This window comes from Aptenodytes patagonicus, chromosome 6 (genome assembly GCF_965638725.1).
Source record: "Aptenodytes patagonicus chromosome 6, bAptPat1.pri.cur, whole genome shotgun sequence".
NCBI classification, from domain to species: domain Eukaryota; kingdom Metazoa; phylum Chordata; class Aves; order Sphenisciformes; family Spheniscidae; genus Aptenodytes; species Aptenodytes patagonicus.
In genome coordinates this window covers 23,004,703-23,031,459 of record NC_134954.1, presented here as the reverse complement: position 1 = coordinate 23,031,459, position 26,757 = coordinate 23,004,703, and the positions used below count along the sequence as shown (strand labels likewise).

At 41.0% G+C, this 26,757-nt stretch overlaps 1 protein-coding gene across 5 annotated transcripts in view; it reads left to right on the top strand.

Moving 5' to 3' along the window:
* The window catches only part of TIPARP (TCDD inducible poly(ADP-ribose) polymerase), a 42,491-nt gene extending 21,297 nt beyond the window's left edge, over positions 1-21,194 (top strand). For 4 of the 5 annotated variants that reach the window (XM_076341478.1, XM_076341480.1, XM_076341479.1 and 1 more), the window contains 4 exons: positions 13,365-13,533; positions 15,066-15,247; positions 19,179-19,454; positions 20,459-21,194. In XM_076341478.1, the coding sequence (XP_076197593.1) occupies positions 13,365-13,533; positions 15,066-15,247; positions 19,179-19,454; positions 20,459-20,906 (1,075 nt within the window). In that variant the 3' untranslated portion in view covers positions 20,907-21,194. The remainder of the gene's footprint in view (positions 1-13,364; positions 13,534-15,065; positions 15,248-19,178; positions 19,455-20,458) is intronic. The other variant, XM_076341481.1, reaches the window with a different exon arrangement.
* The last annotated feature ends 5,563 nt before the right edge of the window (positions 21,195-26,757 follow it).

Below are 26,757 nucleotides of genomic sequence, written 5' to 3'. Positions count from 1 at the left end.
TTTAGGCTTGATCCTGCACCCTGAGATCTAAAACAAAACTTCAGCTTTTATAATGCAGGTTCCATTTTGAATAGTAGTGGGGACTGCTGATGTTTACAAGTTCATTGGATCTATATAGTTCATGTCTGTATGAGCACAGGGTGTAGACTGCTTTTTTTTTTTTTTTTCTGGAGGAAACATACAATGCAAATTTCTCATATCTTATCTGCCCTGCCATAATCTGTAAGCCTGGTGCAACTCATTCTAGTCATAGTCAGTTCAAAGTGACACTGCTGTAGTTGCATAGTAAAAACTTAAAATTGCCTTTGCCGTCTGAGTCCTTGTGGATTTGTTCTCACTGCCTCTTCTTCCTTCCGCTTCCTGAAGAAGTATATCCCTTCTTCCTTAATGTTTTAATTTTCATTTACTATGCTGAGATTTCTCATTAGGCATCAGAGACCCAATCTAATGCTTAAAGTCAACGTGAGTCTTTACTTTCACCTAACCGGATGTTGGATTAGGCACTAAAACTCGGGCTCCATCAGCCTAAGGATTCATCCTTTTTACTGAAGACAATACCAGAATGTAGATACACCACACTGAAAATTAAAGTGAAGTAGGAAATAAGAATTATATGTAATAGGGAATAATCATATTTTATAGAATTGTCTTGAAAAAATATGCTGGTCTGTTTAAAAAAAAAAAAAAAAAAAAAAATCTTGTACCTGCATAGCAGATAAAACTTGCTGTATTTTACAACAGAGAAACTTCCATTTTTCCAAGTATTTTAAATGATTTCTGAAAACAAAAGACAAGCCCATGCAAGTAATTTAAATTTGAGCTCTGTGCAAACAAGCAAAAAGTTTTCTTTTTGAAGCTGTATCACAGAATCCATCGCTACACACATGATCTGCATGTTCTAAATGATGGAGTTAAGAATGATTAATTTTAAAAGAAACAATGCTTCATAATTGCTTAGTCATCTCCAGCCTGTAAAATTGGCTGAATAGCGTTGTCTGCCTTTACACTTACTTTGCAGGTTTCCAGTCTGGTGGGTATTTTGGTCTCTTGGTACATAGAGTTTCTGTCTGTCTGAATCAGTCGAGAAGAACCTTATCGAGTGTGTTGCCAGACACATGACATTCTGTTAACCATGAATGAAGTCAGAGAAACAGTGTGATCTCGGAAAACCCAGGTGTGCTGGGTCAGAGCTCTGCTGCTGGTTCTGCAGTCGGCGTGAAACTCTGCTGTTGGAGGCAGATTCTTTGAATACAAACTAGACTTCATCTTGTTGAGTTGAACTGGCTGCCCAGTGAGTGTCTGCCTAACTGTTTTCTTCAGGTAAAAGTAGTCTATTGAGACTAAAATTATTTTAAACAGCAGTATTTTTTGAGCTGCTAATTCTATAGCCTGTACTCTTCTTCTTTCTTTTAAAAGACGGTGTGAAGATCTTTGCTTCAGTCAGTGCTACAAAATCATGCCCCAATGCAAGGTTGGATGACTGTTATAAATTTGTAATATCCGCTTACCATGGAATGACAAATTGGCAAGTTCTGTAACTCTTGTTATGTATTTCATCCCTTGGAAGAGCTTCATATTTGTGGATAAGTATCAGCGAGAACCTAGGAGTGAAACTTTTTTTAAGACTAGAGCTTCTGATTTCAAACATTGAAACTGATATGCATTAAAACTTAGACTTAACATGGTTGTGAATTAGATCTTGAGGTGGGGGATAAATGTTTTACTATGTATTGTCGCCAGTTTCTTCTTATGCAACATCATCTTGTATCAGAAGAACCTGCTTAACCTTTCGATGTGGACTGCTTGGACTTGGTGTGACTCTTCATGGAGTTCACTGGTGGTCACCGCAACCTGGCTTCCCTTATGTTCCTGGGCGATGTTGTGTCTCCTGGCAACAAGATGCAGATAGCAGCGTGTTGAACCTTGCTGAGAGGCTCGCAAACATGCTAGAACAGCTCATCGTTCACATGGTTACCGCATTATTTGGGTAAAGCTATTAATCTCTTGTGGTCAGACTAGCTTTACAGGCCTATCTATACAGATTGCATACAACAAGGAAATGTCTGTTCAGCAGTTTGCATGTCCAAGAAAGGCCGTGCAGAAGCCAGCCTGACAACCAGTGGGTGGTAGTTGTTTATTCTCCTTTGCTTTAAACACAGTTTATATGGCATAGTAAGTAATCATTACAGTCTGCATGCATAATACTGCCATTGTGTGCTGCTCCAAGAAAGTTGGGCCGTTCAAGAAAGTGTTGGGCTATTGGCTCAATTAGAATAAGCTCTAAATTCAAATATTATGATCTTCAAGTAGCTATTTATATAAATCTTTCTTCATCTCAATGTTACTGAGAGGAGTAATGTAAAAATACACATTCAGTTGTTCCCTTTCACCTAAGGGAACATGATCTTAAAGTAGAAGTGGTAAACCTTGTTTAGTTACTTTGTAATATGACTGCCTCAGATACTCATTGCAGTTTGGCCTCAAACCGAATAGAAAACTTTATCATAAATTGTTTATATTTTTGCTTAAGTCTATCAAGTATTTAGAGCCAAATACCAAGCTATCTAAACAAATGGGGGAATATGAATTTAAGCAGGTTAAAATACTTAGAAGCGCTCAGTTTTCTTCATGCATGTGAGGAGAGGCCCTGGAGAAGTTCCAGCTTGCAGCTAAGTATTTGAGAGAACAATGCCAAGTACTGCTTTCCAGTATGAGAGTACCCATGCTGGGATATTTTAAGATGCTCTTTAGTAAGGGGAAATACTTGGCTGCAGAACTGAGCAGGTTTTCCCCACACATACACTTGTCCAATCATGCATATGTTGCTTTTCAAAATAAGCAACATCATTACTGATTACACAAGGATTTGTTCAAAACAGCTCTGCAGTTCCTGACCTATCAGTTCCCCCTCTTTGGCTGAAAATTCCACCCCTTCTCTTGGCAAAGAGACATCCCTATGTGTCATGGGAACTGCAGCATCTGTTCAACTACGTGTACCCTGGCATATCCCAACTCACGTGAAACAACACCTTCTCATAGCTGCTTTGATTTCTTTCTGTCTTTCTGTCTTTCTCCCCCCCCCCCCCCCCCCCCCCCATAATTTCTGTAAGTTTTATGAAATGGTTCCTTCTAGCTAGAAGAGAAGGGCCAAACTGAAATGGCTCCAGTCAGGGAAAAGCAGGTGGACTTCCAATGGTACATATTCTGCCTGGGAACAGTTGACTATTACTCAGTATACGTGCGCGGTTCTTGGATGAAGTCAGAGTAAATACTGTGTGTTCCCCAATGGGGCTGTCAATGGGCATATGGAGGCACCTGGGAAGGAAAGGTAAGGATAAAAATAAATGTAAAGGAAACTGGTTTTCTTTCGTTCTTGTCTTCATGGGATAACTTGTTTCTCTGCTGTTAGAATATGCTTATATAATTTTTAAATCATATAGAGCACAGTGGAAGCATTACAGTTGTTCACAGACTTCTGCATGTCGTCTGATCAATTGAATAGTTAAATTTAGGAAGTTATCTTTCTGATCTGCACAGCTGCCACAGTGTATGAGATAACTCATGTGTTATTGATAACACCGGAGATGAGAAAACAGCTGAAATTCACTGTGCCTGGTGATTTTGTGTGGTGTTTCTTGAATGTACACAGCTGAATGGTTCTGAACTTCTTTTAATTCCTTGCTAGAAGGAATGCAAGACAGAGACTTTAAATAAAAAGCATGTGAAGTGATTTTAGAAGTGTTTGCCTTGTGCTTTATAATAGTATGCTTCAATGAATTCCTATTTGCTCCACTTTATAGTATCATTTACATATGAAATAAAACTAATTGGCTTCTAGCTATACCAATCTAGGGAAGTTAGAAGTGTTATGTTGAGCTGCCATAGGAATCGGCAATCACGCGTATATCCCTTTTCTTCTTTCATGTCGATAAACAGATTACAGTTTTGGAAACAGCTGTCACCTGGCTTCAGGTTGAGGTCAGTCTGTTCCCTGTGTACTTACGGTAATAAAACAGTCCTTTCTGAAACAAAGATTTATAATTGGTGAAACAGATTGCTCAGAAGAGTTGCTTACAGGTAATCCAGCAGGCACAGTGTTGTAGTATTGTCTGCCTGCCTGTTTCGGTAAGGATGAGGAACAGAAAGAGTCTGTTACAATTATTTGCTTAGTAAGAGCAGTGATCGTGAAGTTCCTTCCTAGTTCGTACACGTATTTGTTGAAATCGGTAGGGATTTGAGCTGATTGCAATTGCAAAATTTGGTACTTGTAATCAAATGTATAAAGGAGACCTTTTTTTGGGAAGCTGCATGTGGAGGGACACGAACTATTGGATGGAACATTCAGAAACTGAAACATCCAGACTTGGTGGTCACTGGTGAGTGTTAGGCTTGTATATGACCATCTTATGTAAAACATTGATGAAATTGATGCAGTTTCATTATTTATCGTAAGTCTCAGAGGTATTCTAAGTCCTGAGATTGGATAGAATTCTAAAAAAAAAGCAGCAGGCATGTCTGTGCAGAACATTTTTGAAAAATGGGACTTTAGACTCCATCTAAGTGCTTTAGAAAGTGTTCATATTGCAGCTTTGTGAAAGCAAATGCCTCTCTTGTGACATGAAAACCCTGTCCTATATCAGCTCTGTTGCCACTCAGAGCTGTGCTTGTGCTGTCTCTAAAACATCTACAGATATAAAAATTAAAACTAACAAACAAAACTCTCTGCAAAACATATCCTCATCTGGTGTGGGTAGGAGACCTTTGAAACCAGCAATCTACCTCAGACAAGGACATCCATATTTATCCTCTACTGCAAATAGAAGATGCAACTTGGATTTGAATTATGAAATATGGTACATGCAGTAATCCTTGGAAGATTTGAATGTGTTTGACATCCTCATCGCTACAGATTTTTAGAACTTAACAGTAGTTCACACCAAAGGACCATTTTAACCCTCATGTCCAAAAGTGGCCAACAGTGGGTTTCTTGGGAAGAGTAGAACAGAACAAACATACTTGTCAATACAGTCTGTCATCTTCCAGCAGTCATGCCTCAATGTCTTCCTGATCCAGAGAGGGTATCTGTGTGTGTGAGAAAGCTTGGTGGATTTTTTTTTTTTTTTTCTTTCCCCTGCCAGGAAAGATCTGGGGCCAGACTTTCATCTAAGCTGTATATATATCTGGACCAGTATCCCAGCAGTTGTTTCAGATTTACAGATGTGCAAGTCAGGCTAGACCCTCTCACTGTGAAAATTACAGAAGATTGCTTTTCAAGCAACCCCAGGAAAACCTGCCTTTCCAACTTTTTAAAAAATAGATATAGGAAAGGCAGTAAAGCTACTACTATATTGATAGATTTTTTTTTTTTTTTTTTTCTTTCTCTCTGAGAATGGAGTCTTTTAAGTGTAGAGGTAAATCTTTCTGTAGCACCTTTCCTTTTTTGAGTCTTTCTCACTGTATACCTCCTGCATGGCTTACAGTCACAGCAGAGAGAAGCAGCGTGACACGATGAGGGAACAAATTAAGTAAAATATGAAACTAATTTCCTGCCCTGTCAACTGCTGCCCCTCTCTTCAGTTTAAGAATGATGAGATACTGGTAAGATCAAGACTGCAGGATCGTGTTTACCAGCTTGGTTTTGTTCTTGCCCTGGTGCAAAGTATTGCTTCTGTGAGGGAAGGTTCCTGTTTTCCTTTCACGCTCCTTATAGCAATAACTAGGATTTGGCTGCATTTTTATTGCTGTGTTGTGAAGAGCTGTTTGAAGAATGTCCTTTCATGAGTGTTACCTGGGCTCTTGCTTACTGTTACTTCCTATGGAATTGGTATTAGTTTCGATGGGAGCAAATTTTGGCTGCAGTTGTCTAAGATCTGGTTCCTATTTCAAACTGCCAGTACCTCTGCTTAAAAAGAAAGATCTTATTAAGAGGATTTACTTTAAGTGAAGTTCAGTTTCATACAGTGGAGCTTAAACACTTGGTCCCTCACCCAAAGCTGGACTACAGCCTGCAACTTCAAACAACTGTTTGCTACAAATAAGATGAAATATTTCCGATTTTGGGTCACCAGAAAGGGTAAGTGCCTGACTTACATCTTCTACAGTTACTGAGTTCGATTTGACTAATCTTTCAACCTTAAGTACAAAAGGTTTTCATACCTGTTTGGATCTTTTAAGCTCATTTGTTCCCCTGAGTGGCTTTCAGGTTGTTGCTATTGCAGAGAGGAACTGGTTTAGTCATAGAGAGAAAATCAACAGTTTCATCATCTAAGTGGTGTTTAACTCTCAGTCTTGCTTTGTATCACAGCTGTTCTGATGGGAACAGAGTTTCATTTCCTGTACAGACCTTTGTTGATCGCTAGGTTTCTTTTTTTTTTGAACCCTGTTTGCGGTAAGACTCATGACATATAACTGAACTTAGGAGAAGAGTTTGAAACCACATGCATTTTCATAGCATTTACAAAAAATATTTCTCCTAGTCATCTATTTGTACATAACATCTAGCGAACGTTTGTCTTATTGAATGGAAAGAGCACAGAAGATTCACACATTAGACTGAAGTTCTTCAGAAGAATGCAAGGAAGAGTGAGCCCAAACATCCTTATTTTAGCAGGCTACATTCATCTCACAAAAGACTTTAATGTTGTAACTTGCTAGTCGAGGTACCTACTCAGTTCAGTGTCCTGAAGAGATTATGTCTTTGTGTTATTTTTTTTATCGTTAGGGTATAGAGAAAATGTAACTTATTCAGGGAACCAGGTTCTGCTATTGAGAGCACTTGCGGAATTTTATTTTGAACTGTGCTGTTGTACAGCACCAAATTTGGGTTTGTGTACTGTATTCTTAAGAGTTCAATATGCTTACTCTTTCAGTGCAAATAATTCAATTGAACTGCTTTATTTTATAAATAGAGACCTTAATTTAGTCAGCAAAGAGAAGTTCTTAAGAAAACTCTGTTCCCACCTTTGTCGCGGATTCTCTGTGGGACTTTGGAGTCTGTTTTAGTCTCTCTCTGCATCTGTCTTTCTCCGGGGAAAAATGGGAATATTAATTTTCTACCTCAGAAGCAAGATGAGGCAAAGCTTTGTGGTGATTGCAGAGAGGTTTAATAATTTTGTCTGTAGAAAAAGACAGCATTGTTTTTATTTCTGGTTTTAAGCTGTACTGAAGGCTGTTCCTGCTTCATGATGCAAAGAGGCAGTGGGAATAACACTTGCCCCACCAAGGTATTTGAATACATTTCCTGCTTTCCCAAACATCTGACGAACTGTAGCCTTCATCATCTCCTTCCTGCTCTTCTCCAGACTGATATTTCCAGATAGAGGCTTCAAAGTCCATGAGTAACACCACTAGATTTTTTTTTTATCATGTTAGCTACAAAACTCTCCTTTTCCTTAACACAAACTGCCCAAGAAAAGTATAAAGAGCGATGGACCCCATTCATGGAGCTCGTCTTCTAGAGACGGTGCAGAGGAAGTGTTGAGATGGGTCTGTTTCACCCCTGTGTGCAAGAAAGGATTTTAATTGCTGGTTGTGTGTGTGTGTGTGTGTGTGTGTTCTGCCTCTGTCATCATCATAGTACCCAAGTGTTTCATCGCCATTGTATGTGAGCATCTCCTGGAGGTGCAGTTAGCAGTGCAGTCACGTGCCTGTGATGTGTTACGCATTCTCTCATGCTCCCTTCAGGGCACAAAACAAGGCGATGTGTGCCTTGCTGGTTTATTGTTGGTTTTTCCTTCTCCCAATCTATATGTTATCCAGAGTCTATACATTATGGAGGATACCCTCTACTTTACATAGTGTATGCTGTACTTAGAAGTAGTAAATCATTATACTGTACTGAAGATAAAGTGATGTTATGCTAAAGAACAGATCAGATGTAACCTTGAGCATCTTGCATTCTTACTGTTCTTGAACCTAAATTTGGGGTCTTTCGCCTATATTTAGGCCTCGGGCAGTTGAGAAGTACAGTTGTCACATTTGCTTTCATCACTGGTGTCTTAAAGCTGAAGCCAGGAATGTAATCACGCAATCACTTACTGTAATCACAATTCATTTTTTTTCATGGCTTTGCATTATGTAAGCTGGTAATAGGCTTTTTAATATACAGAGGAAGTGCTTTAACTGAAGAGCTACTATTAAACAACTTTGCTAAATAACATTTTAGGATTTCAGAGCTTAAAAACCAGTAAATGTTGTAATTTGAAAAAGTTAATACTTCTGAATAGAGAAATACACTGTTAAAGAATGTAAATGAGCATTGGAGTAATATATATTTTATGTGAATTAAGTTTTTTTTTGTGAAAGAGTATCTTTCCTTATTCCCAATGTTATAACTAGGAAAACAAAAATCAGGTAGACTTTTGGGCACATACTGTGTTTTTCAGATGCGGTCACTTAAATAAATGCATTTGTCTAAAACTTTCAGCTGTATACAATAATGCAGTGTTATTCCGAATGATTTATTGTTAGGTAGAAAATGTGTGTGGAGTCTAAAAGTTTTTTAGTTAAAGTATTCAGGGAAAAAATAAAACAATGTTGTGTAGATTTCAGGGTGTTTATATATTTTGGTCACTTAATTTTCCATTAAAATTAATGGGAAGTAGCATTCTGAACATTTTACCAACTTGAAAAATAAAAATACCATTTTTAAAGCATTCCTAATTTAACAGAAGTTTGAGTTTCGGGAAAATTCTGCTGTTACATCCTGAAACTGCTGAACCTTTCCCTGTTCACAGCTAAGGGAAATGGATAGAGGATACCATACCAAGAAATATCTCGATCACATTTTTTCTTTAAGAAATAATTAACGCTTTTTTGGGTTCTGAGCTGCAGCTCTTACTCTGAGGGAAACTTTACGTAAACCCAGGTAGCAACTGCCCAGAGCCGGTGTCCCCATCTTTAATTGAAGAGTGATGGATTTGCAGTGAACAAGCTGAAAGCCAGTGCTAGGTGCATGGGAGCTTTGAGAGCTCTGCTCTCTGTGTCACGGGCACGCACCAAAAGGTGCGTCACTCAGAAATGCTGTGGCCTTTACAGTCAGACAGGCTGAGCAGTTCTATTTAGGAATGGAAAAACAAGAACCCTTAATGTGTTGTATCGTACATAGACTTTCAAGAAGAATGTTTGAAGGGGTGGTAATCAGCTGTTTGGGTGCTTGATGCCTGGGTTCTTGTTACAGCAAACTGTCAGCATAAGTCAATGAGCAACGGCCGTCCTGTCCACGGTTTGCTTACAGGGGAGGGGAATCTGATAAAGAAGAGGCAGAAGCAGTGAGCTACAAAAACGTAAAAAATTCCAAACAGCAGACAATCATTACATTTTTCAGTACTGAGAAATAATTTGGCACGTTCTATACAGGTTTCACAGAAAAATGTTTAGCTTTCAGAGAAGCTATTTTCACTGTAAGCTGTCATTAGCTTTCAGCCTTATAAATCTTAAAGAGAATCTTACGAGATATGTAGATGCACACTTAGCTGTGCACAGATTTTGTTTGTTGTAGGAAAAAACTTAGCACAATTTGTTTTACTGGAATTGTATGTGGAGCTTTCACGTTATATAGCACAAGTAGAAGAAAGCCATGTGAAAACCCTACAGTTCCCCACCTATTTTGCAGTTAGAACATGTCTGCACAGAAATACCCTGTTTTGCATATGCATTGTCAACCTGGAGTTTTAGGAGTTCATCCTGAAGATCTGCTTGCTCTGCAATAAAAGCATGAGGAAAAGCAGTCTCATACTGTGTTAATCTCAAAATGTTTTTCCTTCCACAGGGTCCCTCCCATTGCATTACTTTGATTCTCCTTGCTTTGCTACAGAGCTATGTGTGTCTGTTGGAGACTGTGTTTTAACACAGTTAAGCCCATATTAGAAATACCTAAGTCATGTATCAGAAGCCAGCCTTTTTTCAAGTGCCTGTGGAATTTGTTTTCCAGTCTTCAAAATTTTACAGACCTTTAACTTTTTAGGATATTGACCAGTGTGTGATTACTTTTAAAAGAGCTCAGCATGCTAGTGGATAATCTTTATCATGTTTAGAGTGTATGTTGATTTTCAGATTCTCTTTACTTTGCTCTGCATTAGCTTAGAACTACTGCAAACATTTTTTCATTATCAGTTTTCACTATAACACATGCAACATACAGAGTTATAATAAAATTAAATAATCCTCTGGGTTTTACCACCTTTAAAATAAAATAATTTACTCATAAAGAAAAGGTTTTCCATGTCTTTGTACTTTCTTGGAGGTCACAGATCTTTGGAGTAGGGAGAACCGTGTTACAATATTTGACTTGAAAAGAGATCGAAGTGGGAATGAATGCTCGAATTGTGAGGTTTTGTATTGAGAAATATCTTTTGGGGTATTTGTTTCATACAATATCCAGCACAGTATCTGGGGGTCTTGATTCAGGATGTGGATTTGTAGGTGCAATATAACCCCAGAACAGTGAGTCCAACTTCTCACTCCAAAAGGATAATATAAACAATATCAATCGCTAAATGCACTTTTCTCAAAAATGACAGCTTTATTAGGCACTGAAATTCAGAATTGTAAGACTACATTTTGATAAGAAAAAGCAAATGTCCCTAGAGCAGCATTAAAAATATATTCATGAAGAAATTCACTCAAAAATCATGCCTATGGTGCTGCCTGCAAATACTATAAATAATAACACAGCTTGGTATTTCAGAGAGATGATTTCCTCCTGATTTCACACATTGTTTTCAAATAAAGTAGATTGTAGCTTGTTGTTACGGAACAAAATGACTACATACCAGGAAGGTGGGGTGATCTCTTACTAGTTTTTTTTCACTCCAGAAAGTGTGTGTATTTTTTTAAGCCTTGCATTTACTTTCAGTCCCTTCGTACTGGTCACTTATTTTGCTTAGTGCTAGTTTTCCTTCTGACTAGTTCTGTCTTGTATCACTGGTATCTGACGTTTGTCTTGTTGTGCTATTGTTATATGCGTTTTCTTGAGTCGCGTGGGTGCCCGTGCGCTAGCCGCTGATGCAGTGGGCTATGGAAGGTCAGCTTTAGTTAGTATATCGAGCTTCTCATGGTGGGCTGCAGCTTGGGTGGGAAGACATGGGTTATTAAAATATACCTCCTACGCAGAATAGCTCTTTTCCTCCTGTACTTATATTCTAACCGTAACGATTTTGTATGCTGTTGATGCAAGTAGGGAACACACTGTTAAACCTTCTATGGATTTGCTGTGATAGTGTCATCTTGACAAAATTTTCATCTTAATTAGTGTGGTTCTATGACAGTTTTTAGAGAACCATGTGCAGGGAACTGGCAAGATGTTCCGTTTTGGTAGTAAGTTCTCGGTGTAAAGGGGAAGAAAGTTGTCTGGAGCCGTTCCTACTGCAGGCAGGTCTGCTGTGGCAGGGACAGCCACCTTCGGGGTGAATTGTCCCTGAAATGAGTCGGACAAAACCCGTGCTGGTTGGGGCTTGGTCTGGGGGTGCTGGGGGAGTTGCAAAAAGAATGATTTTTGTGTCCAAAGAATTTTAAAAGTAGCTCATGGAGTTGCATTTTTGAGACATTTGATTTGACTTTTGGGACTATTCTATATCTTTAAGTCTATATGATCACTTACTGAAAACAAAGCAAACAATCTAAATTTACCCAAACAGCAGTGGATCAGATCCCCTGATTGTGAGCCTGTAGGAACAGACACAGTGTCCTTTCATCTATGTCAGGAAAGCTTCAATTATTATTGAAGTAATGCTTCAATAATGCTTCAGTAATGCTTCAAACTCTGCTTGGCACTTCACAGACCCAAATGCAATTAATTGATGATGATAAACACTAAGAACAGCTACGCATCTGTACCTCCTATTGAGAAATGAAGGATCGTTCCAGCTGATCATATATTTTTTTTTAAGTGGGAATTCTTCAGTAGTTTTCTGTGAAAGTAGTATAATACAACTCTTCAGCAACTGTACCAGTAAGAGAGTGAAATAGCTAGCAAAATTGCAGCCTTTTTCAAGCAAATCTGTATTCATAAAATCATATAGATGTTTAGAATAGCTGTCACTTGATGTGGCAAATTTCAGATACAGTACTTTGTCTACAGTATTAACGTGCCAAAGTTTTAAAAATAAACTGTAGATTTCAAGTATCAGCTTGATTTATGTTTACTGTTAAGAATTCAAAGAAATTATTTTATATAGTCTCAAAAGCTGCATTTCCAGTTGCCAAAGATTAGTAACTGTTAATGAATAGCAGTAAGCTGACAACTTGTAAAGAGATTATAAAAGTAGAAAACTAATTATGTAAACAGCATTATTTTGGAAATATGTTAATCCCAGTTCTAAAAAAGGTACTTTTGTAGGGAATGAATATTACTGTGATTTCTTTCAATTTCTATGAATTTCTTAAGTTCTTGATTGCTAATACACCAGTGGTTGTCTAATGATCAGCAGAGCTTTAGAACTCCATGCTTTACTTGAGAATTTTCTTTAATTTGATGTCTCTCTCTTAACGCTGACTAATGAAACGGCTTTAGAAACTGTCTGCTGAGCTGTTCCACAGTCACTGTTAAACATGACTTTGTAAAGTGTAGAGGAACTGCACTTTTATTTTCTCCTTTAGATAAAGGGTATACTCTGGTTCTTAATCTGTAATGCCCTGTTGTTGTTAGGTCCTTTTGAAAGCGCCAGTCACTTTACATGAAGTCGCGTATTAGCACTGGTTTTTGTAGCAGCAATATAGCTACTCGAAAAAAAGCCAGTATTCCTCAGTGTAGGCTCCATAATTGTGAAATCACGTTTCCTTTTCATATTATGCTAGTTCTCTTCTGCTGCACGTGATGAAAGATACTTGAACTCTCTGGTGGACTGGCAGCAGATGCTCCTCATCTGGAGCCATTTACATTTTCTTTTCTTCCCTGAAGCACTAACTTTCACAAGAATAACCTTTTGAATAGTATGTGGCTGCTTCATCAAATATGGTTGTGTGATGTATTTACTTAGTATGCTCAAAATGTCAAGGATATGTATATTGATTTCGGTACAATTCGTGCATACTGAATAAATACCACTGGACTAGGAAGACTGCTGGGTTTGAGTTTTTGTCTTTCTGTGCTGAAGACCATGGTTTTTTCACCACTGTCCACGGAAACTTTTGAAGAGTTCCTTTGCCCTCACAGCTCTTTGTACTTGCTCCTGTGTTGTGCCCACTTCAAACTCAAGGGACATCCTTATGGTCACGGGGTTGTATGACATGAGCACAGCCAGACCGAGGGTATCTCTGAGGAGGACTATGCCAACTGTAATTCTGACTGTTTTGTTATCTCTGAATGATCATCTTCAAATGGATTACAAAAGGTGGGAATTCTTTGTTTTTCTTGTTCTTTCCAGGGGACATGAGTTTTGGGTAGATTTGAATGTTATGAAATTATATGAAACTGTTGAGTTTGACCAAATGCGGCGGCTGTCCACACCTTCCTGCCCTAGCTCCAGCTCCAACTACTACACGGTCTGGAAGTACTTCTGCAGGGACCACTTTGGCTGGAGAGAATACTCTGAGGTATTTAGTATGTTCCAGAATCCTGCTTTTGGGTTGTAACCAAAAACTCTGTGTACGGTATATACTATAAACACATTTTTGCATATAATGTCCTCTTCGAACATTCAGGAAAATTACCTAGAGCTATTGTTGAGGAAGATAATCAAGAAGGTCAGCGTTGAACTGAAAAAGCAGTGAAAGGAGAACTCCGCTCTGCGGGACTGCACCTTGAATTATCCCTGAAAACATCAGAGACTCAGAGGCTGACCAGATTGTCAAATTTGAGAGCAAACTGGCCCGTGTCAGTATCAAGAAAGTCCTTTCTAATCCCTAGAAATCTGGTTTTAGGACAGAGGGGACAGCTTTCTGCAGCCTTAACACCACTGCTGTTTAGCTTTTCAGTTTTTGGTTTATTTCCTTGTCCCCAAAGATGTTGCAACGCAGGACGTGAGCCTCCAGAGTCACTGGATCCAGCCCTTTGCTGTCTCGTAGGCTGCACTGTACACTGCTGCAGCTGGACGGTCCCACAGCTGCCAGCCCCTGCTCCTTAGGGACCTTTTCCTAAATGTCTAGTTTAAATCTGTTCACCAATGGTTTATGCACACTCGTTCTAGTGTCACCACTGCCTTTTGGTCTTTAACAGCCATGGTTTTCCATATCAGGTTGTAAATAGGCCTTCTCTCTTCCAATTCTTTAACCCCAATTATAGGCATAGAAGTCATATCCACTGTCAAACAGGATTGTGCTAGCAAAACCAGAATACTTCTATTCATTCAAGTAAGCTCTCCGATAAGCCTTTTAAATACCTGTGGTAGTTAAGAGCTCATCTTTGGCTGGCCAGAGCTGTACATAATATTTTGAATAAAACCTCATCAGTGTCTTACAATTTTGGCAGTACCAGAAATACCTCCACCAGTGTAAACTAGATCACGTTCATCTTTTTTCATGCGTCATGCTGACTTTATAAGCGTGGTAGGAAGGTATACCTCTCTTTATAAGGCAGAGCACTGTATACAGTTTGGGGCTTTGCAAATGAAAAAAAACCGCAAGAACTGGAGAGAGTCTGGAAGAAAGCACCACAAATAACAAGAAGTTTAGGATGTTTGACCTGCGAGGAGAAGTTAGAAGAACTGAGTTTCTCTAGTGTAGAAAAGAAAAAAAAAAAAGATGAGAATATATTAATATATGAAAGATTATTCTACAGCAGACTTCTGCTTTTCACATTCAGCAGGCAAAGACAAAAAGTAAGTAATTTGTGGCAAGGGAGCTGTAGGTTAGATATTGGGAATAACATTTGACGTGTAAAAATACGATAGCACCAGCACCAATTACGTAGGAAAGTTGTGAAATCTGCCTTGTTGGCAGATATTACAAACAGGTAACAGAACATTTTTCAGTGGTCTAAATGTACTTGTGCCTCAGAGCAGGAGAAAGAGAGGAGAGGGGAAGGGAGTAGAGAGAGGCATTCTTTGAGATCTCTGGCAAAAATACTAATTTTTAAGCATGTAATTTATCATGTGTATGTTTTTGTTTTCTCAATTTTCTTGAAACAGCCTGTTGTAAGATTGATAGAAGAAGCCAGCTGCCGGGGTCTGAAAGAGGTTCGGTTTGTTACCTGGCATAATCAGTATATCTTAAACATCAAAGATGGATTCCAGCAAAATGCGTGTTTCAGAAGAGAAATCAAGAGGAGACCCCTTCTTCGCTCATGCATTGTGCTGATGCCATTTTTACAGTATGTATTGCAGCAAAATGGAAACTTTGCATTTGTTTGTCATGTCGTTCTATCCCTGAGAATTGTATTCCTTAAGATGTGACAAGGAAACAGACATCACTGGGTAGAAAAATCAGAAGAAATAATAAAAAAATCTTAGTTGTGTTGGCAGCTCTGGCTTGCCACTTTTCAAGATAAATATTATCTGAGGAACTCTTTACTGCTAGGCTCTGTTTGTTATTTAAAGGTTATAATGTACCTTGTGGATTGCAGAACATCAGAAACACAGATGTACTTCAAGTTTGCCAAAGTATTGTCCAGCTTTCAGCATCTCACCGGCTATAGTGATTGCCAGGCTATCAGTTCTAGGTCCCATAAAAATGAGCATTCAAAAACATTTTATAATTTTGAAGCACAATTAATGTTTTTATTGTCATCTCAGCTGGGGGTGAACATGCTCGCCCATCAAAGGCAGAGTGAGGAAGGTGTTGGCATTGTAGTAATTTTTGATTGCAACTCATAAAAATGCCATTTTTGTAATCTCACCAGCACAGCTGGAAACATTATTGTCAGAGTTCAGTAGTTAGGAACATATTGTCCTGTTAGCAAAGGGGTGGAAGTCATTAGTCTGACTGGCAGCTTGGCATGCTGGGCCAATCAAAGGAGCTTTAACTGCTGCAGTAGGGCTAGAATGCTCATTAGCTTGCAGAGGTGTTACCGCGTCTAATTGCGAGGTGGACGTGAATTTGGTCAGAGTCTCAAAACTTGTGGTGGTTAGAAACATTTTTAGATACGGTTTTACAGGAAGGAAACCCAAAATTGTTAGAGATACTGGGAGGATGCAGGTAAAAAGACCAAGCGTGGACTTTCTGGTTATGGCAATTCTGATTATCATCTTAATGAAGAATAAGGATTTCGGGTATTCTCCTGATGTTTTGCTACCAGTGACTATTTTACTACAGGGTAAGTCTATAATTTTGAGATATGCTAAAATTATTCAATTCCCACTAATGTTAGTAGACCCTTGAGGGTTCTACACTCATGAGGGCTTGACCATAACTATTCATGCCAGCTACCAAATCTATAAACTAAGCTCTGAAATTTCTGTTGTTCTGCAGTAAACCTCATTCTTTTATTTTCTTTATCTAAAGACCTTGTAATGCTTCCTTAAAAATCCACCAATTCTTAGCAGAGAACAAAAGAATATTTAACTATTTATGGAAGCTATCCTTAAGAAGTCAGTGTTTGCCTCCACTTATCACACAATGCTACCTGAGATTTTTTTATTTCCCCCCACTACCTGCTTAAATCGGTTATAAAATTGGGAAAGAATACTTGAATAGAAACTGTGGGAAGTGGGTGATAGTGGTTGACAAATGTTGACTTCTTAATGGCTTCCCTTGTATAATAAATGCTTACAAATAATTTACACTAGTCAGAAGACATGAACAAAGTACATCAAAGGATTGCAGTATTTTTATTGTGTTTGATGTCTTACACATTAATCCATAACTTATTGTTAATCTGTTCTTGGTCTTCCAGTCCAAGTGTGAGTGAATGAGGTTCTACAGTATTATTTTCTACCCACTGACTTTAAGAGGAAAAAAAAAAAATTAAATGCACACAGTGCAGACTGCTATTTTAATAATCATTCTTAGAAAATTCCATCTTCTGGTTTTCTGTTAAACTATTAATAAACAGTGAGAAGAATTTTGAGTTGGAGTCAAATCCATGCAAATAAAGCGAGGTCTCTTTAGCTTTGAACAGCAGGTGAAAGCCATGCGAACACTTTTTTTAAAGAGTATGTCTGCTCTGAAAAGTGTGAGTGGTGTTACAGGTTACTGTCTCTCTGATGTAAATCAAATGTATCAATTTAAAAATAGACTTTTTTTCCCCCAACTTTTTTCCTAGACCTGAAAAGCTCAACCTGCAATCAGCAAATTGCATTAAATTATTTCTGGGTCACACAAAAAAAATCACACACAGTTCTTTCAGGCTCATATATCACTAGCATTAAACATTCTGAAAGGCAACCTTAATTGACATTTCTGTAGGTAAGATGTGAATAGCAGTAGAATTCTTATTTATCTAGATAATTATGTTGACGCTGCAGAAAAAAGTAGGCTAACGAGCAAGGACAATCAGAAGGTGCTCTGTGATTGTGTTTCCGTACCTTGAGAACAGATTGGCTGGGTGCAGAAGTCACGATTACGCGGCTTTTCAGGCAGCGTCATGCCTGAACAAAAGAAGATTGATTCCTGAAGAGTCACTCTGGGGAAAATGGCTTTGCCTTTAGCAAAGCTTTGAGAGTTTGTTCTCCAGTAAACTTTCTTTTTACAAAGACGGTGTAGGGAATCGAGTTTGCATGTCGATCCTGTGTGCAAAATCCAATTGCATATATGTGGAGAGGCAGGATTTGGCCTTGAATGTTGTCAAACCTCAGCTTGCCCAAGATGAATACACAAAGAATTCACTTTCCCCGTTTTCTCCTAGTCAGAACAGGTTTTCTCCTTTATGCTTTGGCAGTGATATGTTATCAGAACACAAGTGACCTGAGAAATTTCATGAACTTTAATGTTCATTAAACTTTAATTTAATGAAATTTAATGAAATTTAATTTAAGGTCGTCTGTGGGGTTTAGAGACAAGATTCACCTTGTGACTTTCCAGCCAGATAGCGGGTACCTCTGACTTCATAGTCTTTCCTAACACGAGCTGCCTACTTCTGAGTGCACCTTACCCATTTGTATTCATTGTGGGTTGGTCCTGGAGTCAATAGCAGCTTTTCCTATAAAAATACTTTGGTGAAATACTCATCTGGTGAAATTTTGAGATAGTTCCATATATTCTTGCAACCGAAAGGGAGCCTCACTAGCTTGCAGGAACTGAAGAGCTGTGTACTTAAAGTGTGAAAGCCAGAGCCTGAACCTGCAAGCTTTACATGTTCAAAGTATTTTCATTGACGTAAGTGAGAGAACTCCAGTAAGTAAGGATTATTCAGTTGAGTAAAGCTTGCTTGTTTAGATTATAATCAGGTGAACATAAGCCACAAATGCCACACTCTTTATCTAAATGTAGCAGCTTCAAGAGTGAAAAATTCCACAGAAGCGCAGGTATTAATTAAGAACAAAGTCTTGCCATACCACAGTTGGTGTCCTTGACTGGGTTTTACTGGTGTCTGTTCTTTTTCTGGCATCCGTGCTGCTTTCCTGCCACGGGCGTTACAGGCAGCAGCTCCCCTCCTTCACCCCTTCCTGACTTCTTACCTGGCAGCATTCCCAAGAGGAGGGGCTGGTCTGTCGCATGAAAATAAGCAAATGCAAATGCAAATCTACATCTGGCCTGTGCAAATGAAAATAAGAGAGCCTTCCTCAGCATGATACTGGGTAGTACTGGAAACATAGCATCTTCTTTTCTACATAATGCAGTGAAATGTCTGCAAGTTCTGCCTATAAAATGTTATTAGTTGGGGTTATTAATTACTCATACTGTACAAGAAAGTATGTTTCTACTCCTTGTATTCTAAGGAAATTAAGTCAAATGTTGCCACATTATTTGTCTTTTCTTATTCTGTATGTTAAAATCACTAATAGTTTATAGCTAACGTACAAAATAATTGTATTTGGTAGCGTTCTGCCTGTCTGTAATTTATAACCCCACCCCAGAATGTGAATAGTGATGATAGTAGGCTTTTAAACACCACCAAGCAGTAAGATTTCCCTGTGTGGAACAGCATCCCTGAAAGTCAAGATCTTGTTATTAGTTTGTATGGATGGAGGAGTTGCCAGAAATACCTGGCGTGATGGTTTTAAACAAGCATTAAAGATACATAAATTGTTACAGAACTGAAGAGCAGCAATTGCTTAAGATCCGTTGGTGATGAAATAAATGGGATTAGAAGCTTTTCTGTTTGTGAATGTTTAAGCACAAACTTTTTCTCCTTCTCCAACTAGGACCTTAGGTGGCAACTCTCCAGTACCTTCTCCATCAGCTGAACCAGCTTCCTCACATGTCTTATCTCCAACTGCTGTTACCTCTCCAAACTTCTATCCTGAAACCTGGATTAGTATGGATGCATCTCAGGACTTCATCCAAGTGCCTGTTCTGAAGGAAGATAAAAGCTATAGAACCATTTATAACCTGTTTCACAAGACTGTGCCAGAGACCAAATACAAAATCTTGAAAATTCTGAGAGTGCAAAATCAGTTTCTTTGGGAGAAATACAAAAGGTAAGGTAATGCAAAAACCATTCTTTTACAATAGTGGAAAAATACCTTAAAATATGTAATTAGAGCTGCAAAATATAAATTGATCATTAAGTAGAATACATAAACTCCAGATTCTCTGAAGAAAAGGAGCATCTTCAGTTGAACAACTTCATCTGAAAAACACTGAAAAATATCTTATCCTGAAACTTCCTGTGTAAGAGGTTTAATATACTATCTACTGATAACTTCTGTAAAATGTATCTTCACAGAAACTTCAAAATAAATCTAGGATATTTAGTTGAAAAATCTTTCAGTTCACTTTCAAGCCAAATTAGGAGGCATTGTTTTCATCAAATAATCTCTATGTTGAAGATAGCCATTAGTGCCTTGGTTCCCCAGAACGTGGTGACCCAGGGTCTTACAGTGGTCTCAGTCCCATTCAAACCAAAGACGCTGTGTCTGAAAGTCACCATCCAGTGACCATTTCGTCGCTGATATGAAATTAGATTTGTGGATTCTCTCTCCCTTCTCAAGAAATGCAGAATCTAGGGAGAAGTTGAGGGATGGGCTGTGAGAGCAGAGACTGACATTCTTACAGTATTCATGCTGGTCTAGAGCATCTTCACCCACCCTGTCTCTCAGTAATTCCTCTCTGTGGCCTCTTCTGAAGCTGTAGTGGGATTTACTTTTTGCACAGCCCTTGTTTTCACTCTGAGGAAGATTTCCTTCCACATTCAAGGTGAAACACAGGCAAAGATAAGCAAGCACTTCTCAAGCTGCTTTGCCTTTGCTGCTGTGCAGGTGAGAGCGCTCTGCCTCCAGCAGTATCAGCTTAGGTCCTTTCAAAAATACTTATTTCACACAAAAGCTTTATTTGAAAGTGGAAGACCCCCTGCTACCCATACGGAAATGTTTTCATATCTCCTCTTACAGCTCTGCTATTCCAGAGGATAATACTGACACTTTAAGAGCTGTAGTGAAAACTGCAATGAATATTCATCTTCACTTTCCGTTTTCTATTCCAGGAAAAAGGAATATATGTCAAAAAAAATGACTGGGCTTGACAGGATAATGAACGAAAGGCATTTGTTCCATGGCACCTCCCAGGACGTGGTGGATGGAATCTGCAAGCACAACTTTGACCCGCGCGTCTGTGGGAAGCACGCCACCATGTTTGGACAGGGCAGTTACTTTGCCAGAAAGGCAAGCTATTCCCATAACTTTTCCAAAAGGTCACCCAAAGGAGTTCATTACATGTTCCTGGCGAAAGTACTGACAGGAAGGTACACGGTGGGTAACCACACCATGAGGAGACCTCCACCGGTGAACCCCGGCAGCATTACCAGCGACCTCTATGACTCTTGTGTGGACAATTACTTTGAGCCTCAGATTTTTGTCATTTTTAATGATGATCAGAGCTACCCTTATTTTATTATCCAATATGAAGAAGTTAGCAACACTGTCTCCATTTGAAAACTTGTGCTGCTAAATTATTCATTTTAATAAACTCTCTTATCTGGCATTGGTAGCAGTTTTTGTGGGGAAAAAAATTTGGACATTGCAGAACTGATTAAATTACTTGCTTGGAAGGAACTAAATCTCAAAATATAGAAAAGATGATCTGAAGTGACCAACTGTGCACTTGCTGTTTGATTATGTATGTGCAAATTGTAAATATTTTTCCATTGTTTATAGTTGAAAATCTGTGCCTTTTGTTATAAAACACTGTTTATTTATGTTAGTAAATATTCATGTTTAAAAGTGTGTGTGTGTGTAATTTCAGTTGCTTTCTGTGCATATTACAGCAGCTAGAAAATTGCTTATGCCCTGATCTCGAAATCTTAAGGATGGCCATTTCTAGATAATCATGAACCAGATAATTTTCATCCCAAATATATTAAGAGATTCTCCCAACCACTATTTTTTATTACTGTATTTCGGAAAGATTGGGGGAGATTACAAAACTAACATTCTGCTCATACTTTGGATTATTAAACAGGACAACACGCATAAATACATCATTTTCTAAAATCAGCCCTAAGTAAAATTAGGAAGAGGAGGTTAGTATGGCACACAGTCCATGAGGGTTTAAAGCCGGATGGCTTCCCAGCAGCTTACGGGACATCCAGTTTATCACTTTTTGCCGCTGTGGCAGGGATGGGAAGGCCACCTGGGCAGCGCCCAGCTGCCAAGAGCCAGGTCTGTGCTATCAAACCCGTGCTCAGCCGGGCACGTGCCACCAGTCCCCGTTGCGGTCAGACATCCCCAGTTAAAGGGGGGTAGCTCTGGGGAACAGATTTCTTGGAAAAGAAACCTCAAACAAAGCCTCTTTTTGATGAGGTTTTAAATTGGATCAAGGATGAAAATTTATGTTAATGTCACTTAATGAGGCTGATATTAAATTAATTTAAAAATGATTGATACGTTAAAATAATTGTCAACACACAATCCTCATTTAATCAGGGTATTTTTTTGTGTTTTCCAGGCAGCTGTGCTTGGCTCAGTGCTCTTCATATCTTTAGCAGTGATACAGAAAAAGAGATGGCAAGTAATGACTGCTGTTTGCAGCTGGCCCAAACCAGCCGGGTAGACGGTGGAATAGGCGAGTCAGTCATTCCCAGCTCCCGCATTGCTTGGGAAGACGAGCTCTTCCGAACGACGTGTTCTGTAACGCACCCTGGGGCAAGTTAATGTATTTGTATCTCAAAGGGGCGAAGAGGGGCAGTGCATCGTGTAGAATTAGAGAGCAGAAACTCGTACTGGGGTGATGTTACACGGAAAGACCTGGCAGTCGACAGGAGCGACCCCAGCAGTAACACCGTGGGCTTACGGCACAGCTCACCGGAGCTGGCGCTTGCGGAGGTTTGGAGGGGCTCCCATCTGCTACACTGCACCTTTTCGTGGAACAGCTGAAATCATCGCACTAGGGTTTTTTCTCTAGCTATGCTTTATGAAAAAAACAGTCTCTAAAGTAGGATCAGAAATAATTTCAGAACTATGATTTAAAATTCAGGAAAAGTTAAGTAAATAATAATTTATTTACTCCATTCCAAACCTTGCCATATTTTGTGTTCTCAGCTCAGTCCGTTTTTCTCTGAGTCATCTCTGAAGCACCATGGCACGGCGAAGCCCGTGCCACACACTCGCCAGCCACCAGGGCCACCCTGGGAGCCGGCTCATCTACTGGCTATCGCCTGGGCTCATTCCACCAAAGTCATCAGAAGCTTGTCACAGACACGCTCAGGTCCCTGCTACCTTACCATAGCTGTAACAGGCTGGCTAGCATTACGAAATTTTAGTTATATGGTAAGTGACGTAGTTTATAGCTCAGCAAGATTAACTTTGATGCTTTATAATTGTTCAGCTCAAGCAGCCTGAGTTAGATGTACCTGAGATGCCCTGTCCTCATTAGGATCTTTACAAAGTGTCATGCATCTCATTATAAAAGCTACACCTGCTTTATTAGTGCAGGTGTGGCCTAGGAGCGCTCGCCTGATGTTCAGGAAGCTCTGGTCGCCCCGGTACCTCTGCCAGCCCAAGGAGCAGGTCTGGTGGGTTGATGGGATGGGATGGGATGGGATGGGATGGGATGGGATGGGAGCTTCAGACTTGGTGCTCTTTGCGTTTGCAGCTCAGCAGCAAACCTTCAGCTGAGCCTGGAGCTGCGCTTTTGTGATAACCTGCTCGGTATCCACTTTCTCTCTGGGGCCTAATAAAAATGTGTTTTGCCATGGGAGAGAATTATTTACTCCCACCAGCACTCCTGCTTGTTTCTGTCCCACTGGATCACTCCTCATTACCTGTAGTAGATCAAACCAGCTGGTAGGTGAGAAGAGGGGGAAGATCCAAGCAGCTGGTTCCAGTTAACTCCCAATCTCTTCTGAGGCTCTTGGCAGTGCAGGGGAGAGCTCCAGTTTGAGGGGATTTGTCTTGGAGGAGGAGATATTGGCATGGTGGCATGGGAGCTACCAGCTGGGATGTGCAACACAGAGGAGCTGGTCCTGGCTGTAACTTGCCTCCCCAAGAGATGACTTTGGAAAGGTAAGGTGGTTTGTGGAGGAAGGGATTGTGGCTGATGATGAAGTAAAGCTGAGGTTGTCTCCTTTTAAAAGCTGCTAAATCTTCTGGCTTGCCTTCCCTTCTTTCCAATGATAATCAGGCTTTCCTGCGGTAGCTAAAGCAACAGCTTGGCAGTCCTGCTGCTGTGAGGTGGTGGTGTGCTCGTATGCGTTTGGTCCAGCCATAGTGGAATTGGGGTAGAAAGGTGAAACACTCTAATTGCTTGTATGCCTTGCAGATGCCTCTCTGGAGAGCACTGCCCGCTGAGCCTTGCAGCGTGAGCACTGCTGCCCATGTCACCGGCAACTGTCGGTGCCTGTCCCTGCCCTCTCTGGGAGCACAGGGCAGTGTCTTGGGGGGCGACTGGGGCTGGGAGCTGCTCTGGCAGCACGAGCTGACTGAGATGGTTACGTTACACTTACAGCTGTATCTGTGTGTGCATATTTTAGAAGCGTCTACCCTGGATACTGACGCTACTTCAGAACTATCAGATTTAAGATTTACTTCAGACAAAGATTTTGGAAAAGGGTTGAGGTTCTTGTGGCTTTTATGGTCAGTAGTTCCCCCATCAAAGGCTTCTGGCCAGTTTGAGACTTGGGTGAACAGGATCAGTGTGGGAGGTGGGACTGCTGCCGAGAGTGGGGAAACACATCTGTTGGGGAGGGCACATTGGGGGCTACAAAGCCTCACACTGGGGATTGGAGGCTTCCCTCCGTCCTCAAGCCATCGTTGGGGAAAACAGCTGTATTTTTTCCTCAGATGTTGTAATGGGGGTTTTGGTCTTCTGGGACCTTCTCCATACTGCTGGCTTGCTCCAGCCGATGGGGTGCTCCCACAGCCCCGCGCTCGCTGCCCACTGATGCTCCCAGGATGGTTTTCCTGAACCTTCACCTTTTTAGAATTTCCTTGTGAGCACGTTGAAAGGGCTGTGGGGATCAGTGATAATGAGCTCCGGCGACACGCTGCTGATAATGTATTGAAAATATTTATGTTGTTTCCATGCAACCTGTCCCAAGTCTATAAACCATCCCACAAAGGCTTATCAAATTAGCAGCTCCTCAGCATGCGGCGTGTAGTGACATGGTCCTGTGCGGTGAGTACAGAACCCGATTTCCCCTTTTGTGCCCATGTAAGTCTGGCCCCGTAGCTGCTGCTGTTGGGGGCCTGGCTGGTCACGGGGATGTGCTGGCTGAAATCCAGCAGGGCTGGTCCACAGCAGCGGAGGACGGGCAAGAGGCATGCCATGTCACCGCATGCTGCTGATGCACGGCAAGGTGAACATTGATAATCCTCCGGTGTCCATCTGTAGCTCTCCTGAGGTTAGTGGAGGATCACTCTTGGCTTCCAACCGCCCTGTGGGGCAGGACCTGGGCAGGAGTGACGGAGCTGCATGGGTGTTAGGGCAGAGCCCAGCAGGAACAGAGCGTGCCCCTAATCACAGAGTTGGCTGTTAATTGCCTCCTGCATGCATCATCACAGCTCCTTCCATAGCACCAGTTGCTCAAGGGGCATCTCAGCAGAGTACTCTGAGAAACTGGCTATTACTAAATCCTGCTTTGGAGCTGCCCCTTAGAGGAACATCAGGAGAGAATGGGCCTGATCCAAACCTCACTAATGGGAATGCTCCCACTCGCTTAGGGGGGCTGCTGCAATTCTCCCTCTGTGTGTGTTTATGTATATTAAAACTACACATAAATATAACTGAAGTGAAACCCTCACACAGCCATCACAGCTGGTCTATTTAAATGCCTGTCACCAGATTTCCCACCCCTCCCACTTCCCCCTTACTGTTTGTTACTGAACTCTGCCTTTGCCTGTATCAGCACACAAGGTTTCTGGGGCAGGATCTGGCCCCGTCCGTGGATGCGCTGCACCCTGCACAGGGCTGTGCTGCGGCTGCCCAGCGGGGTCTGGGGGTTTACCACGGTATGAGTAAATAGTAGTGTTTTCTTGCCCTGTTTTTGGTGGTGTCACTTGTCAAGCATTCAAAGATGAAACTAGGTGAAAATGAGTATTTGTGATAAAGATCTCGCTGTGTCATTACTGAAATTGTAGGTGATGACACATGCTTTGGGCAAAGCCATGTCATTATGAAAAGCTGATCTGCGCAACTCGTAGCTGGGATGGGGATGGCAGTGATGATTGCATGTGCCGAGAGGGACCTTCTGGGCTGGCTGGGCTGCGCTTGGTGTTTCCAGATCCGTGGGAAACCAGCATGGTCTGTAAGAGGTGGTGTGTACCCTGGGCATCCCAAGGGGGCTCCACAAACTTAAACGTGTACGTGGGGACCCTGCCAGCGTCACACTCCCAACTTCTGGAGGCAGTAGTTTGAGCACTGACTTGGGCAACAATGAAAGATGGGGTCACATCTGCTTTGGTCACTGGTGGTGCCTGGGCACGGTGAGCAATGACGGAGGGCTTTGTCATGAAACAAACTGTCCTGGACAGCAGGATAAAGGCATCTTAGTGACCAGGAGGAATGAACAGCTTGAGCATGTGCTGACTTGGAAGCTGGGCAGAGGTCAGGAGGCTGCTCCTCAAGGAGACATCTAAGTGCCAGATGCCCAAGAGGTTGCATGAGAACAGCCAGACCATTGTGATTCCTGTCCGCTCTTCCTACGTGTGCAGACATGCTGCTCACTGATAGCAACCGCTCTCCTAACAAAGGCTTGAGCCTGGTTGGGCTGTAAAACACCCCGGCAGGGACCCCAGCTGTGCGTCCGCTTTGGCCTCTGTATCTTGTACAAGTAATGTTTGGGGCTGTCAAGCTTCTAGATTTCTTCAAAGAATAATAATCTTAGAGCGGGAGATGCTTCCCGTCTCCTCCCTTACAGGCACTTGAGGGCTGCTGTGCAGACCTTGCACTTCTGGGCATAGCAGCTGTTGGGACAGCTCTGCGGGAGGTGTTTGGGGAAGTGGTTTGAAGAAACGTGGTAGCAGTGGGTGATCATAGTGGGAAGGTTCCTCAGGAGGTGTCCTTAAAATGGTAAGCAACCTCGGGAAGTGTCTACACCAACCTTCTGCTGAAAGCAGCGTCAGCTCTGAGGTCAGACCAGGTAGTTCAGGGCTTCATCAAGCCGCTTTTGAAAACCTGCAAGGGTGGAGGCTGCACAGCTTCATGGGCAACCTGCTCCACCACCCACAAGGTCCTCCTTGTGGGGTGAAAAAATCTCCTTGTGTCCAGGATTACACTGCCCCATGATTACATGCCTCGGCTTCTGGTGTCCATATATTGCAATCATTTTATATAACTTCCAAACTTGTT